Here is a 17,444-nt window from a genome sequence, read left to right as displayed (position 1 = left end):
TAAATAGGCCTATGGACATGTCTATGTCATCTGGATGTGTCATTCAGCAGCTAGATACTGCAACGTTTACATCCTCTGTTTTGGGTTTTATTACAATTTGTGAAACACGTTTTTTAGAGTTATATATTTAGAGTATTGCTGTCAAATTAATACCATTGCTGAACCCCTTTACTGAACATACATTGTGCTTTCTGTTCTCCGTTTAATATACTCTTGGATTCCTGATGAAGCAGCTCTACAAACATCTGTGCTATGCTCCTGTCTTTGGTGAGACGGTATGAATTGTCACGTTCAGTTTGCATCATGTCTGTTTCTGCCTTTCCGTTGTGTTGTAAAGGCAGCTTTTGGACTCACAATTTTCACTTGTTCTAGCTTAGTGTCACTCTAAGTCTGGAGTGTGCATTCCTGTTCCTGAAAGTGCACAACCCTGATGCTACCCTGGTCATTGAGCAGAAGTCATTTTACCTGGTCCCTGAAACTATGTACCCCTGATGTCAGTTTAGCCCGATAGCCCATTGCCTCTTTCCTAAAACTGCATAGCCTGTGGTTTTCCTTCAGCAGTGCATGCTGTTTACCTGTACTTTCCTTTCTGAGGCTCTCTTTAGTCTTATACTTCGTGTTGATGTAAGCGCTATTCAAAGCCTTTACACCTTCTGCTAGTCTCACTGCCCAGTCTCCTTTTCCCTTCACGTTAGTTTTCATCTTGATCTTTCAGTTTAGTTATATTTACTAGTTATATTTAGATCTTGCTGTCTTTTTATGTTTCTTATTTACTACAGTATATTTTGCAGGTCTATTGTATGTGTTTTTTTGCAGCACGTAGACGTGTCAGAGTCAGCCCTGCATATAACTGCTCAGACTCCCATGCTTAGCTACTATTGTAACAGTGCCAGTTATGTGTCCCTTTAAGTATTTTTGTTTCATATTTGCACTATAAAGTTTGCCTGCTAGACATGAATGTTAACCATGAGAACTTTATCTCCCAAAAATTAGCAAAGACTCCGCTGTGCAATAAATGCCATGATGTATGGGATAAAGCACCCCTTGCGTACATTATAAGGATATTGCAAGTCACAGAGGAGTTCCATGACCATATAGAAGAACGAAGCCGAAGGTGGAGTTCTTTTATAAGGTTATGGAACTCAAGGCAAAACCAGTCCTACATCACACGAGAGAGAAAATATGCAAGACCCTGTTTGCCCACCCCTGCATTGCGTATTTTAGAGTAATGCTAGGCTGTGCAGGACTGTGATAAGCATACAGTGCCAGAGACCTGAGGTTAAACCAAAAAAATTCCTAGTTTATGTCCAGCAATTACTATACTTATCTGTGGATGCCCTACCTACCTCCCCATGATTCCTAATGGTAAGGGTCTTTCCACCCTCTACGTTTCCTGCACTGGTTGGGTATAAAGACGCGGGGTGCCAAGCATTACAATTATAATTGATTTGTAAATATATAAAAGGTGTCTTATCTGAAACATTTACCATGTGAAAGTCTTAAGCCCTATGAAGAAGTAAATCCCAACATGCAAGGCAACTGAAGCAAACTGTTGAGAGAATAGTTGCAATGAAATGTTGCTCATTTGCTTAATACGAATAAAGCTGGAGTGTGTTTTTAAGATGCTAAACTTGTACAAGACCCCTGACCTTCTGGTCAGGATACTTCTCTCCCAGTGCGCAGCTCCACCGTGAGTCCTATGCCCCCAGCGCCCACCGCTGACCGCAGTTCAAGGCCCTGTGCCTCCCTCCGCTCCTGTCTCTTCATTTAGCCTGCCCCCTCTTGCCTCTCTTTTGCCTGCTTTCTCTGCCCACTCTGTTCCTGCCCTTTTCTTTTTCTCCTTCCCCCCCTTGTATTAGCCACTTCATTTCACTTTTCCCTTCTGCACTGCTGTTTTTCCCCCCGCTGCTGCCCCCGCGGTCCCTATCCTCCTGCATGCTGCCGCTCCTGCCTCCCAGCAGTCCCGCCCTCCCCCGACCCCTACTTAATGGCGCGCTAAAGCAACAAGAACCCTGACCTTCTGGTCAGGATACTGCTCTCCCAGCGCGCAGCTCCACCGTGAGTGCTTCCTCCCCCAGCACCCCCCGCTGACCGCAGTTCGAGGCCCTGTGCCTCGCTCTGCTCCTGTCTCTTCGTTTAGGCTGCCCCTCTCTTGCTTCTCTTTTGCCTGCCTTCTCTGCCCACTCTGTTCCTGCCCTTTTCTTTTCTTTGTCTCCTATTTTTCTTTTTCCCCCTTGTATTATTTATATATTATTTATTTATTATTTTAATTTATAGGGCGCAACAGCTACCCAAAAAGGGTTTCCCGGCGCCAAGCGGACTAGGTGTAGCTAATAGAAGGCAGTAATAGAAGGAGTTACTGGTTAAATAACCAGGTCTTGAGTGATCTGCGGAAGCGTGTGTAAACAGTCTCTTTGCGTATGGCGAGAGGAAGGGTGTTCCACAGTGATGGACCTAGGTAAGTGAAAGATCTTCCCCCCATCCTGGATAGTTTGAACCTAGGTACTGTGAAATATCCGAGAGCGGTAGATCGTAGATGGCGAGTGGGGGCATAGGGACGTACAAGAGAGTTAAGATACTGTGGTGCCGTTCCCATTTTGATCTTGAACATATAGCTCAGGGTTTTAAACTTAATGCGGGTCTCCACCCTGAGCCAGTGAAGGTTACGGAGGTAGCCAGATATTAGGGTGGCTTTGGGAACCATGGGAACATTAGCCTCTTCATTTCACTTTTCCCCGCTGCGCCGTTGTTTTTCCCGTCGCTGCTGCCCTCGCGGCTCCTCCCCCTCCCGCGTGCTCCCACCTCTCAGCTGTCCCGCACTTCCCCTGACCCTACTTAATGGCGGCCATTGTGTGGTCGAGTCGAAGGTGTGCCAAAGGCAAGCCCATCTGCACCCATCTGCGACCCAACCGCGACCAGCGCCGTGGACCCTGGTTCTCCGACCTGCCAGCGCTACAGCACCTCGGCTCTCTATGCGCTCAACGTAGGTAAGAACAACAACTGCAAGCTTTCTTTACTAACGACACCCACAGACCCTTCACCTGCCGCCACTCCTTTTCTTTCGCCGGGACCCACCTCCACCCTCCATCATCAACTCCATTGCACCTCAAACCCTGCACAACGTCCGCTCTCTCCACAGACACCCTGCGGAAATCCAAGACCTCCTTGACAGCACCACCCCCAAAGTCGCCTACCTCACCAAGACCTGGACGAACGCCACTTCAGGACCTGAAATCGCCATTCCCGAAGGCTACAAAATCACCCAGAAAGACCGCCCCAACCGCCCTGGAGGAGGCATCGCCATTGCCCACAAGTCCAACCTCCCACTGAGCACCTACACTGACGGGCCCACAGTCCTGATGGAACACCTCCACTTCAAGATACAGACTAACCCGACCACCACCTTCTGAGGCACCCTCATCTACAAACCCCCCGGACCCGCGCACCTTTCTCCGACTCCTAGAATATATACACAAATGGTATAGAGGGATAGATCATGTTTTTGTTTTTTGCACAAGAGTTTATTAATTACCTTGGCAAAAAGCCTATTTCTTATGGCAAATTTGATAATTATTATTATTATTATTATTATTTTTTCCTTTGGAACGAAAGGAGGATAATGACGGACGTTTACGGAGCACGGTGGTGATAAAGAGAACGAAGAAGTAATTGACCTGAGATTACGAGGAGGTAATACGAAGAATGCCAGGTCAACTGTAGAAGACGCCAGGATATTGAGGATCCCGATACCGATGAATGGGGCCATAGTGGAAGCCCTCCGGTTTTTTGAAAGTGAGACTGGTTTAGCTTGGATGAATATACAGATTATATCCCCGTCCTGAGGAAGCCAAAAAGAAAGTGGAGGCTGAAACGCGAACGCGTCGACACATAGATGAAGAAGGAGTCCACCTATTGTTGGAACTAAAACATGAGTTTTTTGGCATTACAAATTAAGATAGAGTGCTAATACCCTTGTTTTGCCAATAGGACGACCTTCGAATGTATCACTAGGACCGAGAAGTGTAAATTTTTATGAAATATTTTTTAGGGGAAAAGATTTTGGAATGAGGTACTCTATATATGAGTATGTATATATGTATTGTTTTGTAACTTATTTTTGTATTTATGTAACAAATGTGTTTAGTTTTGTGTACCATTTGTTTTGATGCTCACCGATGGATATTTGTGCCTGTAAAAAAATAAAAAAATAAAAAAAAAAAAATTATCAAATTTGCCATAAGAAATAGGCTTGTTGCCAAGGTAATTAATAAACTCTTGTGCAAAAAACAAAAACATGATCTATCCCTCTATACCATTTGTTTATATATTCTAGATGTTTCTATGCCCAGGTATAGGAGGGTCATTTGGGCATTCCCCTGAGTGTTCTTTTTGGCCTTTCTCCGACTCCATCACCGACATCCCCACCATGCAAGCCATCACCTCCACCAACTACACCTTGCTGGGAGACTTCAACTTCCACCTCGACAACCTCCAAGACCCCAACTCCACCTCCCTCCTGGACAACTTCCTCAATATCGGACTCAAACAGACCATACCAGAACCCAGGCACTCAGCAGGACACACCCTCGACCCCATCTTCACATCAGGAAACTCCACCACCTTCAGCCATACCTCCAAACTCCCATGGATGGACCATCACTGCGTCCACTTCACCTTCAAAATTAACACCAACCCTATACGTCCACACCTGTTCCAGCACAGGAATTGGAACAAGATCTCCCATGACCAGCTCGCTGCCTCCCTCAGAAGCTTAGCCACCATCATCCCCTCAACAAAACTTCCAATCCACATGCCAAGAAAGCCAGCTGGTTCTCCACCAAACTCCAAGAATCTAGACGAACCTGCAGACGCCTTGAATAGTTATGGAGGAACTCTAAAACCACAGCAGACCTCAACAACTTCAAAGCAGCCTCCGCACCCCACCACAAACACATCAGATACTCAAAGAAGAAAACACTCCAGGACAGAATCTCCACCCATACACACAAGAGCAAGGAACTCTTCGGCATCATCAAAGAGTTCGTCCAACCCAACAGTGAAACAACCGACATCCCACCCTCCCTGGACCTCTGCGGCCGGGGCACGGAGCATCCTCCCTCTCCACTTCCGACAGTCACCAACACTCTCCAAGTTCTTGAAGGAACTCAAAACCTGGCTCTCCGACAAATCACCATGAACATCCAGGAGCTGCGCGCTCTCCCCAACCCACCTCAGCGCCTTGAGACCCTTTCGGGTGAGTAGTTGTGCTGAACAAACCCTTGATTGATTGATTGTGAGATGTATTAAATATTACCTTAAAATATGGAACTTTGGGTTAGTATTTTGGGGTTTGGCCATGTGCTACAATAAAGTCAAACTTTGCACTTGTAGATTGCATCATGATTTCATGGTTATATTACTTGTCATTGCTTAGTTAACCAATGCTATGCATGACAGAGATGCTCTTCTTATAACATTCACTGTTTGCTACTGTGTTTAATGTGTTTTTGTAGTCTCCCTAGCCTTTCTCCCACTTTGAGGATACTATGCCACGTAAACTATCAGGAGCCGTCGAATGACCTATGGCAATGTATAGCAATCAGGGGAGCTCTCCTCACTCTCTTTGAGGAAAACTCTTATAGGGTACTTGACTGCCCTCCAGCTGCCTTCCTCTTTTCTTGGCTTTTCTCATGCCGTGAGCTTAGGTTTTGCAGCCAGAGATGGTTATAGAAATGTTTGTGGAGACTGGGGGTTTGCTTTCGGTGGTCATTCTTTGAGAATGAAAGAACAGTGCTCCTCTTGCGCTGTCCTTGGGTCCCATTGCCGATGCTATTTTGTGCAGTATCTGCAACGTTTGCTAGGATATATTTGCACTGCAACCAATGTACTAATCTCTCAGAGCACCAAAATGACATTTGTTAGGAGTTGCATAAACCTTGCCCTGTTAATATTAATGAATCCTACCAACTGTTTACAAGTGAAGGATGGTGGCCTGCGACTGGCAGCAAACCTCTATCTCTGCATTCACATTTGGACAATGCCGACATTGCAGCCCCTGGCCGGGCCAGGCTGGCCCTTAAAAAACAGCGAACTACAATTAAAAATAAAGCCATGATGCAAAGGGACATAGGGTGAACATGCAGGTGGCAATGAGTCACAGATTCACAATGCAGACATAGCTATTCACAAATCCATTTCCAAAGGGATATTACAAGTGTGGGATTTGAATCTCAAAGCCATCAGTTTTGCACAATCTATGCTTGCAAGCTAAAAACCTTCTAGTACAGCAGGCCCTTTGTCAGAACGGTTAAGTTTTTGTAATATTTCTTAATCTCTAATTTCTTTTAGGTAAAAGAATTCTCGTGGTTACCGAAGACCCTGCCCCACAACTTCAAACTCATCCTTACCACAGCGTCCTCTCACTTGTCCTTCAAATCGCTCGCTGCACGTTCTGACGTGGGCATGCTAAAGCTTGCTCCTGGGTTAGACGAGGGCACGCGGACACGCATCCTTCAACAGCACCTGGCCTTGCCATACAAGGAAATGCCCCAGCTTGAGCTAGAGAAACTCATTCAGAGCAAGTTAAGTGCACTGCCTTTACAGCTGGCAGCCTGGGCCAGCGAGCTCCGAGTGTGTGGCCTGTCCAGGAACGAGTCTCAGTGTATGGACGAGTACACTGAGGCGCAGTCCATCCAGGACCTGTGGGCATTGGTACTGAGGCGCTGGGTCAAAGACTACGGATGGGTGTGTGAAACGAAACGGAGCAGCAAAAGGAAAAAGGCTTCATCATCTCAGAAAAGATCCGACAGTGGTAAGTCTGATACTCCTTCTGCATGTGTTGCATGTTAAAGGACTCCTGAGAATTTCTGTATTTCACAAATACTGAGCCGTGAATGAAACTGTGCTGCAGAAATACCTTGCTAGGAAAATAGTCCCAACATAAGGAATGTGCCTATTCAGTTAAACAGACTGTACTGGTCAAATGAAGTCCATTAGGCATCAATCAGGGAATTATGAAGCGCGCTGCTCACCCGTGAGGGTCTAAAGGCGCTGGGGGAGCGGGGTGCAGCTCCGAGTCAGCCGAAGAGTCAGGTTTTTAGGCTGTTCCTGAAGGTGTGCAAAGCGGAGGAGCGTCTGATGCTGATCGGGAGCTCGTTCCAGGACTTTGCTGCACTGTGAGAGAAAGCTTTTCCACCCACTCTGGCTCTGCGGATGTGCTGGGTTCAGCGAGGGCGAGGTCGGCGGATCGGAGGTTTCTCTTGGGTACGTGGAAGGAGACTCTTTAGTTGAGGTACAGGGGTCCGGTGTTATGGAGGGATTTGTAGGCGTGGATGAGTAGTTTCAAGGTTACTCTCTTCTCGATGGGGAGCCAGTGGAGGTCTTGCAGGTGTTGGGTGATGTGTTCATGTCGTGGGATGCTGAGGACGAGTCTGGTTGCAGTGTTCTTTATGGTCTGGAGCTTGCGGAGCAGGGTTTTGTTGTTTCCGGGATACAGGCCATTATCTTAGTCCAATCTGCTTGTTATGTGTGTGTGGGTGACGGTCTTTCTGGATTCAGGGGGGATCCACTCGAAGGTCTTGCGAAGGATTCGGAGGGTGTTGAAGAAGGTGGAGACGACGGCGTTGATCTGTCGGGTCATGGTGAGGGAGGATTTGAGTATGATGCTGAGGTTTCGGGTGTGGTCCGTGGGAGTGGGGGGGGGTTGCAGAGGGCGTTAGGCCACCAGGTGTTGTCCCATGCTGAGGGGAAGGGTTCGAGTATGAGGACTTCTGTCTTCTCTGAGTTGAGCCTCAGGCAGCTGCTGCTCATCCACGATGTGCCATCTTTCATTCCTTCCGGGAAGCTGAGTCTGGTGGTGTGGGGGTCCTTAGTAAAGGAGAGGATGAGCTGGGTGTCGTTGGCATAGGATACTATGCTGAGTCAATGCTGTCTGATGATGGCGGCGAGGGGGGCTATGTAGATGTTGAAGAGTGTGGGGCTGAGCGATGATCCTTGGGGTACTCCGTAGTTGCTTTCTGTGGGTTCAGAAGGGCGGGAGTCTGATTCTTTGGGGTCTGCCAGTGAGGAAGGAGCAGAGCCAGTCGAGGAGCGGTTCCCTGTATGCCGGCGTCGTGGATTCTGGCGGTGAGAGTGCGGTGGGAGACAGTGTCGAAGGCTGCAGAGAGTTCCAATAGGATGAGGGCCGAGGAATGGCCTTGGTCGAGGAGAGTGCGGATGTCGTCTGTGGCGGCCATGAGGGCGGTCTCGGTGCTGTGGTTGCTGGGTAATCCGGATTGGGAAGGGTCAAGGGTGGAGTTCTCTTTGATGAAGTTTGTTAGCTGGATGTTGACGATCTTCTCGGTGACTTTGGCTGCAAAAGGGAGGAGAGAGATGGGTTGGTAGTTTTTGAGGTCCATCAGGTCTGCAGAGGGCTTCTTGAGGAGGGGCTTGACTTCTGCGCGTTTCCAGTCGTCGGGAAAAGTGCCCGATTCGAAGGTGGCATTGATGGTGCGTTGTAGCTCGGGTGCTATGGCGGCGGTGGCTCTGTGGAAAATGTGCGGAGGGCAGGGGTCCGTAGGGCTCCTGAGTGAATGCTTTTCGTGGTGGTTTATTCGTAGGTGACCGGGGTCCGTACGGAGCTCGTAGGTTGGCTGTTGTTGCTGGGGGAAGGAGTGGGTTCGGTGTCTGTGGTCTGTTCATTGAAGTTGTCGTAGAGGGTCTTGATTTTCAAATGGAAGTAGGAGCCGAGTTTGTTGCAGAGGTCCTGGGAGGGTGTGAAGTCTGTGGCTTCGCTGGGGGGCTTGGTGAATTCCTGAATGATGCTGAAGAGTTCCTTTGAGTTGCTGGAGTTAGCGAGGATTTTGTTCTGGATGAAGGTCCTTCTGGTGGATCTGATGAGTTGGTGGTATTCTGTCATGGCGGTTAGGTGTAGGTTGTTTTATCTTCTGTGGGTTTGCTGTTTCTCCATAGCTTCTCGAGATGTCTGCAGGTGCGTCTGGATTCTTGGAGGTCAGTGGTGAACCAGGTGGCCTTCATGAGGCGCTGTCTGTCAGAGTTGTGGAGGGGGCAAGCTTGTCTGCGCAGTTGGTGATCCATCTGGGAAGTTCTTTGGCTGCAGAGTTGGCGTTGGTCGATGTGGGAGGGGGATCTTGGCTAAGGGTGGAGTTGAGGTGCTCCTCGGTGATCTCGCTCCAGTTCTTTCACAGATGGCATGGAGTAAGTTTGTGAGCGTTGGCTTTGTCGAAAGAGAAGTGTATGCAGTGGTGGTCTGTCCCAGGGGTTGCGTGGTGTGGCTGAAGTTGATGTTGTTACCACCTGTGAAGATAGGGTCGAGGGTGTGTCCTGCCTTGTGGGTGGGGGTGGTGAAGAGCTGTTTCAGTCCGATGTTGGCGAGGTTATCCAGGAGGGCAGTGGAGTTGGGGGTCGCTGAGGTTGTCAAGGTGGAAGTTGAGGTCCCTGAGCAGTATGTAGTCTATGGAGGCGATGGGGTGGGGAACGATGAGGTTGGCGATTGTAGTGGTGAACATGGTTCGAGGTCCGGAAGGTCTGTAGGTGAGGGTGCCGCATAGGGTGGTCCTGGGGCTGGTCTGGTTCCTTGGGGGACGGGGAGTTGTTTGTGCTGGAGACGGAGGAAGTTCTTGTGTGCGATGGTGAGTCCTCCTGGGTGGTTGTGCCGGTCCTTCCTCTGGATCTTGTATCCGTCAGGGATTGCGGTGGCAATGTCGGGGATGAAGGTGGGGTTGGTCCAGGTTTCCGTGAAGAAGGTGACGTCAGGCGAGAGGGTGTCGAGGAGGTCCCAGATTTCTACTGCATGTCCGTGCAGGGAGCGCACGTTGAGGAGAATGCACCTCAGGGCTTCAGGAGTGTCTTGCCTTGTGGGTGGGGGTGGTAAAGAGCTGTTTCAGTCCGATGTTGGCGAGGTTGTCCAGGAGGGCAGTGGAGTTGGGGGTCGCTGAGGTTGTCAAGGTGGAAGTTGAGGTCCAGAGCAGTATGTAGCCTATGAAGGCGATGGGGTGAGGAACGATGAGGTTGGCGATTGTAGTGGTGAACATGGTTCGAGGTCCAGGAGGTCTGTAGGCGAGGGTGCCGCATTGGGTGGTCCTGGGGCTGGTCTTGTTCCTTGGGGGACGGGGAGTTGTTCGTGCTGGAGACGGAGGACGTTCTTGTGTGCGATGGTGAGTCCTCCTGGGTGGTTGTGTCGGTCCTTCCTCTGGATCTTGTATCTGTCAGGGATTGCGGTCGCAATGTCGGGGGTGAAGGTGGGGTTGGTCTAGGTTTCCGCAAAGAAGGTGACGTCAGGTGAGAGGGTGTCGAGGAGGTCCCAGATTTCTACTGCATGTCCGTGCAGGGAGCGCACATTGAGGAGGATGCACCTGAGGGCTTCGGGAGTGCTGGTGTCCGGCGGGAGGGTGGCGGCCGCAGGAGTATGGAGGTTGGTGAAGGATTGTCGGCAGTATCGGCAGGAGAACTGGCCGGGGTGGTGTTAGGCATTGACAGCTGGCAGTTGTTGTTCCTTCCGGGGTTGAATGCATGGAGGGCTGCTGAATTGTATTGGTGGGTGGTCGGAGAACCAGGGTTCCTGGCACTGGTCGCGGACGGGCGCAGACGGGTTTGCCTTCGGCACGCCATCGGTATGCCCACTGCGCGCCTGTGCAGAGGCCACCATTAAATAGAGAACAAGGAGGTAAGCACAGCTGGGAGGTGGGAGCGGGAACGGGCAGGGGGGAGGGGCCGCGGGGGCAGCAGCTGCGGGAAAAAGGGCAGCAAACACAGGAAAAAAGGGAACAGAGGACAGCTAAAGGCATAAATACAAAATACCAGAAACATAGGCACAATAACAGTGAAACAGACAAAAGACAGGCACAAATACAGTAACACAGTAGACAGATAAAAAGACAGTCAGACAGAGATGACAGCCGAGTGGACGAGCAGAAGAGCAAGGCTCTCCCACTGGACCACCAGGGATGAGGCGCAGGCAGGAGCCTGTGGGTGGAGGAAGACCTTGAACACCTACCTGGATAGAGAGGTGTAGGGGGCAGTGGCGCAACAACAAAGCATGCTGTGTCAAAAAGAATAAGGTATTTAAGTAAAAATCTGACATTGAATAACTACAACCGAAGTCCTCTAAAGTTAAGTGAATGCTGCATCCTCTCAGACTGGCCACTGTAGTACCCTCTCGGAACGGCTTTTATAAGGAAGGAGACCTCCAGCAACAGTACACAGGGGAGGGAGACATCCGATGAAGCTCTGTGCATGGGTGACTTTTACCGAGACTGCTAGCTACCGAGGAATATCGGCATTCCCATTTCAAGATGGCACCTGCACAGTGGTTGTCCCTTTAATGCCATGATTTCCCCCTTTTCGATCCTACCTATGGAATACCATGTTCCCCAGTCCAAGACGGCATTCCATACAGTGCTCACACATCAGCTGCTAACAATTCCAAGTTGATGGCTGAGCTTTAAATGAAGGCTGGGTCTCGGCTCCCTATCTGCAATAAATTGCTTTTGAATAGATGCAAGAGCTAAGGCTCCTGCCTCGCATAAGATAAGAAGTTATGGGCTTTCTGGTGATTATGGATCATGACCCTTAGGGAGAATAGCAGATGTTTTTGTTTTTCTGTTAGATTCTGTCCATTGCATGAGTGCACTTGTGGACTCCACACCCTACCACTGGGTCTTGGAAAGGTGTGATGCACCAGAAAGACATGTTAGAAGCAAGGTTATATCATATTGGTATTTATACTGTCCTTTTTCCAGCTTCAGTCTCATGCTGTACTGTACCCCTCAACATTCTCAGTAAAATCACTTGTACGATCCTGGGTGGCTTCTGAGACTAAACCATGCCAACATCACTTTCAGTAAAATATTTTACAGTTCTACCTTTGTTAAAGGCTGTATGGAAAGACAATACTGGATATCTGATGCTCCATTATTCCAAGTGCTTATATGATACATTTATAACATTGATTTTGTTTTTCGTTTCGATTTATTTCAAATTTATTGTGTTAAATCTACCCATTATGTAACTCTTTGAATGACAAGAGAGTATAAGCCGAGTAAAAATAGTTATCCAATCCGGAAACCTGTGAAATGGTTCAAAACATGTCTAATTCAGAAGTATTGTCATACTATGGGCTGCTCCACTTATCGTTCGAGTCATCTTTAACTTTTTGTTTGATAGGAATGAAGGGCTGGGTGGTGGATCTCTTGTGTTTGCTGAGCATCTCTCGCTATGGGCTCGCAGAATCTGAAATATTCTACTTGTTGAACGCCCTTGGGTATAGAAATGGCTATGAAGTAACCCCCATCCATTGGGCTGCGTTTCGTTCTGCTACCTTCAAATGGATCCAGGAGAAACCTGATGGCATGCTGCACTTCAGTCATTGGTCAATACGGGATACTGTTGAGAGCAGATTACTAGGTAAGGACTGACTTCATCTAATATTTGTTCTTAGAATGAAGAAGCGAGTCATAGAAAATATCGGGCTCATGAAGTCTACGCAGTCAACACTTTATTTGTCCAAAGCTATGCTATGTTCTGCCCTTCTGTGTCCTCGTGTACTTCTGAGTGAATGCTGTGAATGTGATAAAGTGGAGGAATTGGTAGCTGGACAGGGAAGCTGAGGTAAGGTTCTTGCCGCTGGTGATACAGTCACATTGTTGTGCTTTGATATGGAACTAATAAAGAGGACCATCCTTTTCTTTTTCTATAACAGTGTCCTGGCATCACCTCCTGTGCAGGTCCATCTTCACATTATAAAAATGGCACCCAATGATACAAAAATATGTTGGCAAGCAATAAGAATCCCCACTGCTGTTTGATACATCTGACAGCCTCATATCCCTCTCCATGAGGAGTAGGGTGAGGACTGCAATACCTTTGTCATACCTGTGCTCCAAATAAAGTTATTTTCTATTTTATATTTAGCAATCTGATTGTCAGATGCGGCCTGTGCAGGTAAGAGCGATGGGCCAGGGTGGGGGGAGTCGACAGTTAAATTTAGAAAAAATAAAAACACTTACCTGTTGCCGAGCGCAAGGTCAGTTGTTTTCTTTTTTTGTTTTTGTTTTCCTTATCTTAACATTGTTGTCTGTGGAGTACCCCCCCACCCCGCCCCACCGCTCTCCATGTAAGGGATACGATTACGATTTCCACCCCGATGGGATCCTAGATCCTGTCGGAAGCGGCGGTCTTTCCCTTGAAAGATTACAGTCCGACCACATGCATCAAAATGCGGCGGTGAGACCGATGGTCTGTCGGCAATGGAACTGCCACCGACGTTCTGTCGGTGGCGGTCTCACCACTTGCAAAATAAGCTCCTAAATGTGGATGCCTTGGATGAAACTTTAAAGTACTTTTCGGTTGTTCTTGATAGACAGGCTAATAATCCTTAAAATTATACTTAATATAGCATATGGTAACACCTGAGTCAAGGTTCCAAAGGGTAGCCTTCCTATAGCTTAACATATTACCTGAGTAAAGGTTCCAAAGGGTAAATACAGGTGATTGAGCATTAGCAATGGCTGCTCCATTAGAATAGCTTTAAAATATAGCCATATAAAAAAAGATGGGCCAGGTGCTCTCAATCTCAGGGGATAATTCTATTAAGCACAGTTGCACCATTCCGTACAAGGCCTAGTTGGTGAAGAGGACTGGCTAGTGGGTGATTTACTCACAAAAATGTCACTTTATATTTCGATTTAGGAAAGGTGGCACCCTCTACAATCTCTCACTATTCCCTGTCTCTTTTGTGTTATTTAGAAATGCTCTTGCGGCCCTCGTGTTACAATCAGAACTAAGTAAAATAGCAGTTGGTAACTAATATCTGTGGGATGGACAGGCCCATCAACAATAGAAAGCATCAAGTTGCTACGAGAGAATCAAAATTGTCTCCTAACAATGTAAAAAATACTGGCCCATTATATAAACAATAGACGCTAGGCATCAATTTATACGAATCTTATTAACCAGCTTTGTCTTCCCAGAGAGAGGAAATATTGTGTCTTTCTACAGCAGAAGACTTTGTGACATGGGTTTAGAGGATTTTGTAAGTTACAGAGAAGGGTTAAGCTTCTGAGTGCCTTTTTGCTTCCTCATTTTTTTATTTACACTCTTTATTTTTCAGATTTTGCCACATAACAGAGACAAATAACAGGAGTGACATATTCGCCATCAGTTACAACATAACATTCATTGTGCAGTGAGGTCAGAGTGCCTAGATCATGTTGCTCCTGTGTCCTTCTAAAGTCCATTGTTTCCTCAATCAGGGGGCATCAGCGACTCCCCCCTCTATGGATGGGGCTATTTAAGCCCGGGTCACAGGTACCCGACATCCACATGCCAGTAGGGACCTCCCTGCTGCTTATTCCCTCTGCCACTACCTCAGGGGTGTGACCTGGGCTCCCGTCTGCATCATATATATGGGTTCTTCTCGCTCTGGGGGGCACCCTTTGGGTCCCAGCGAAGGGGGCTGAGCGGCAAGGGCATTTTAAGGATTTTGGGGACCCAGGGCCAAATATATTTTGGGGGCCCAGCGCCAAATGTATTTTGGGGTCCCCTATCTGAAACAGCTTTGAATTTATGATCCAATTTGAGCTCTTTCATGCCCTCTTTTGCCAGGTCACTAACAGTGCACAGACACACTCGTCCCAATTTTAAATGTGTTTGCATCTAACATTCAGAGAAAGTGATGTGTGGTTTTAGTATTGCAACACAGCCGCAGCTCACCAAGATTACCGCAAATAATCTCTGTGACACCCTCCTATTTCTCATATTCCTTAAGGATGTTGCATGAAACACAAACACAACATTTCTCTGCAAAATATCCATACTAGACTCTCACACATCACCCACATTAAAAATAAATAAATGGAAAACGGTATTTAAAACAACCTGTTTAAGAATTATTTAAGATTATCAGGGTAAGCATCTCTGCAGAACAGAGCTGGCAGTATCAGGGGTCCCCCTTAAAGGCTGGGGCCTGGGGCCAGAACCCCCTTCGCCCATGCCTTAAAATGTCTCTGCTAAGCGGGAGTACCAACACCTCCCCCTTGTCGCAGCAGCTCGCACCACACCCTCCGCATCAAGAACATTGTGTAGCATGCTTTCCCACTCCTGACAGTCATCCTCCAGTTGCTCGTCACTATGGACTTCTTTCATTCGTTTAAGTTCTGCCTAGGTCCTTCCTCTAGGTCCCTTACCCATGCCTGGAGCGTAGGCCCATGTGCAGCGAGCCAATGGATGAGTACTGTATGATTGGCCAGCAGGAGCCCCAGATGTCGAAAACGATATCGCACTCTACCCTCATTAGGGCGCAGGATTAGACTCAGCAGACAACTCTTAGCTGTAGATGTAATGCGAATTGGGATGGCGTTCTGTAAGTGACTTACCACACTATGCCAATGCTGAGAGAGTTCCCCACAACTCTACAACATATGAGTGAACTCTGCACCCCCTCCCTTGCACCACAGGCACTCATCTGTTCGGGCAGGGTATATTCTACTGAGTCTGGTAGGGGCCAGGTACGCCCTGTGTAAGATGTAAAAGTGGTCTAACTTAAATCGTGCATTACTGGACACTTCCTTCAGCAGGGCACAGGTTCTGTTCCACTCAGTATCTGCAATGGGCTCCGATATGTCTGCTTCCCAGCTGACCCATTCCTGATAAGCAGCCTGTGGTCTGTCCTCTCTCAGTGCCCGGTATAGATGGGGCACCAGTCTCCTGGAAGACACGCGGTCCAAAGTCAGTCCCAGCATACAGTTCTCCCATGGCACAGCCAGAAAACCAGCCCACTGCTTCCTCACTACCCGAGTCAGAGCTGCAAGTTGTAGGAATTGACCCGGTCCCTCACCAAACATGTTCTGTGCCTTCTGAAAGGTGGTGCAGTTGTCAGCTGGGTACTTGTCCCTGAGCAACTCATATCCCCCTTCCCTCCACATTGTTAATGACAGCTTGCGGCTGAGCTACCTGACCTGGCAACCATACTATTGGTAGCTTTCTAGAATAAGGCTGTGCCTAGAATGCTGTCCTGATGGTACTCCCCCATGCCAGGGTGACCTGTCAGACCACAAGCTGATGGGATGTTTCTCATTGAGCACCCAGACGCTTCGCCCAATTATTCTCTTCAGCACACCATCTGGCCCTGTGCTTCAATTGCATTGACAGATAATACAGCTAGGAGTCTGGGTGTCCCATACCCACTGTGTAGGGTCTAGTTTTAGCACCTGCAGGCCTACCCTGCTCCCCTTACCTACCCACACCAGTGCTACTAAGAGACTATCGAGTTCCCTAAATATTCCCTGAGGGATCAAGCACTGTGAATTCTGCAAGACGTAGAGGCACCTCAGGAGTAGCACCATCTTTGCCAGGGAGATTCTACCTGCCCCAGTCAGCGGCATAATCTACCAAAAGGACGCAGAGGCACACAACCCTGTTAGCACTCTTCCCATGTTAAAGGAGTATTGTTTCTCAGTAGTATGTACCACCTGGAACCCTAAATATTGGAATGCCTCCAACTACCATCTTAGGGTCACTCGTGGTAAGGCCTAAAGGGGGTGGGCCCTGGAAACATTATGGACTGAGTCACCCGAAAACCAGATGCCTCGCCAAATCCTTGCAGTTCCCATAGATGGAGTGGCAGTGAGAGCTTCAGTTGTCATAAATAAACAAGAGCGTCATTTGCGGCCCAGAGTCGGAATACCACGGGTTCCATTGCTAAGGTGAACAGTAACGGAGAGAGAGGGCAAACTTTCGGGTGCGTTACTCTATGCACCAAGCAATAGATATATATAACCTTCCCACTTTACCCTCACTAAAGGCTATGTGTAGAGCAAGGAAACCCATTTAATGAACCGGAGACTGAACCCCATTCATCGCAGCAACTCCCACAGGATATCCTAGTGACAAAACCTGCTCAATATCCAATGCAAGCAGTCTTCCCTCTGTCTGCTTGCCACGTACTCAGTGCATGACATGAGTGATTCTGTGTATGTTCATGATGGTGCTACTTTGTTGAATAAATCCAAACTGCTTCTTGTGAACCAGACTGGAGATGACCACTTTCAGGTGGTTAGCTAGGGCCTTCGCCAGCCACGCCGTGATTTGGGCAATATAACCACCATAGCTTCCCGTATTGACTTTGGTAAGTTACCCGTTCACCTGGCCTCCTGAAACACCTCTAAGAGGTGGTTGACCAAAGAACCCGAGTAAGTCTGGTAAAACTCAGGGGTATGCCGATCATGCCTGGTGACTAACAGTGGGGCTTACCTCTGATGGCGTCCACCAGTTCCTCTTTAGTGACATCTGTGTCTAGTGTGTCCACCTGCTCTCTGCTGAAGGTCGGAAGCACAACCCGACTCAAAAAGCCCCTCCTGGCCACTACTCTCCGCTCCCTCAGTCTTGTATAAATGTCAGGCAAATTGCGTCGTAATTCTTTATGTATCGCCGCCTGTGTGACCACCAGG

At 48.2% G+C, this 17,444-nt stretch overlaps 1 protein-coding gene across 1 annotated transcript in view; it reads left to right on the top strand.

Moving 5' to 3' along the window:
- LOC146855455 (putative tetratricopeptide repeat protein 41) overlaps positions 1-17,444 on the top strand; it is a 380,695-nt gene that overhangs the window by 172,225 nt on the left and 191,026 nt on the right. Inside the window, exons 5-6 of the mRNA XM_085651143.1 lie at positions 6,349-6,811; positions 12,163-12,402. Of these exons, the coding sequence (XP_085507269.1) occupies positions 6,349-6,811; positions 12,163-12,402 (703 nt within the window). The remainder of the gene's footprint in view (positions 1-6,348; positions 6,812-12,162; positions 12,403-17,444) is intronic.

Source organism: Triturus cristatus, chromosome 4_1, assembly GCF_964204655.1.
Source record: "Triturus cristatus chromosome 4_1, aTriCri1.1, whole genome shotgun sequence".
Lineage (NCBI taxonomy): Eukaryota > Metazoa > Chordata > Amphibia > Caudata > Salamandridae > Triturus > Triturus cristatus.
This window is presented reverse-complemented; position numbering and strand designations above follow the sequence as displayed.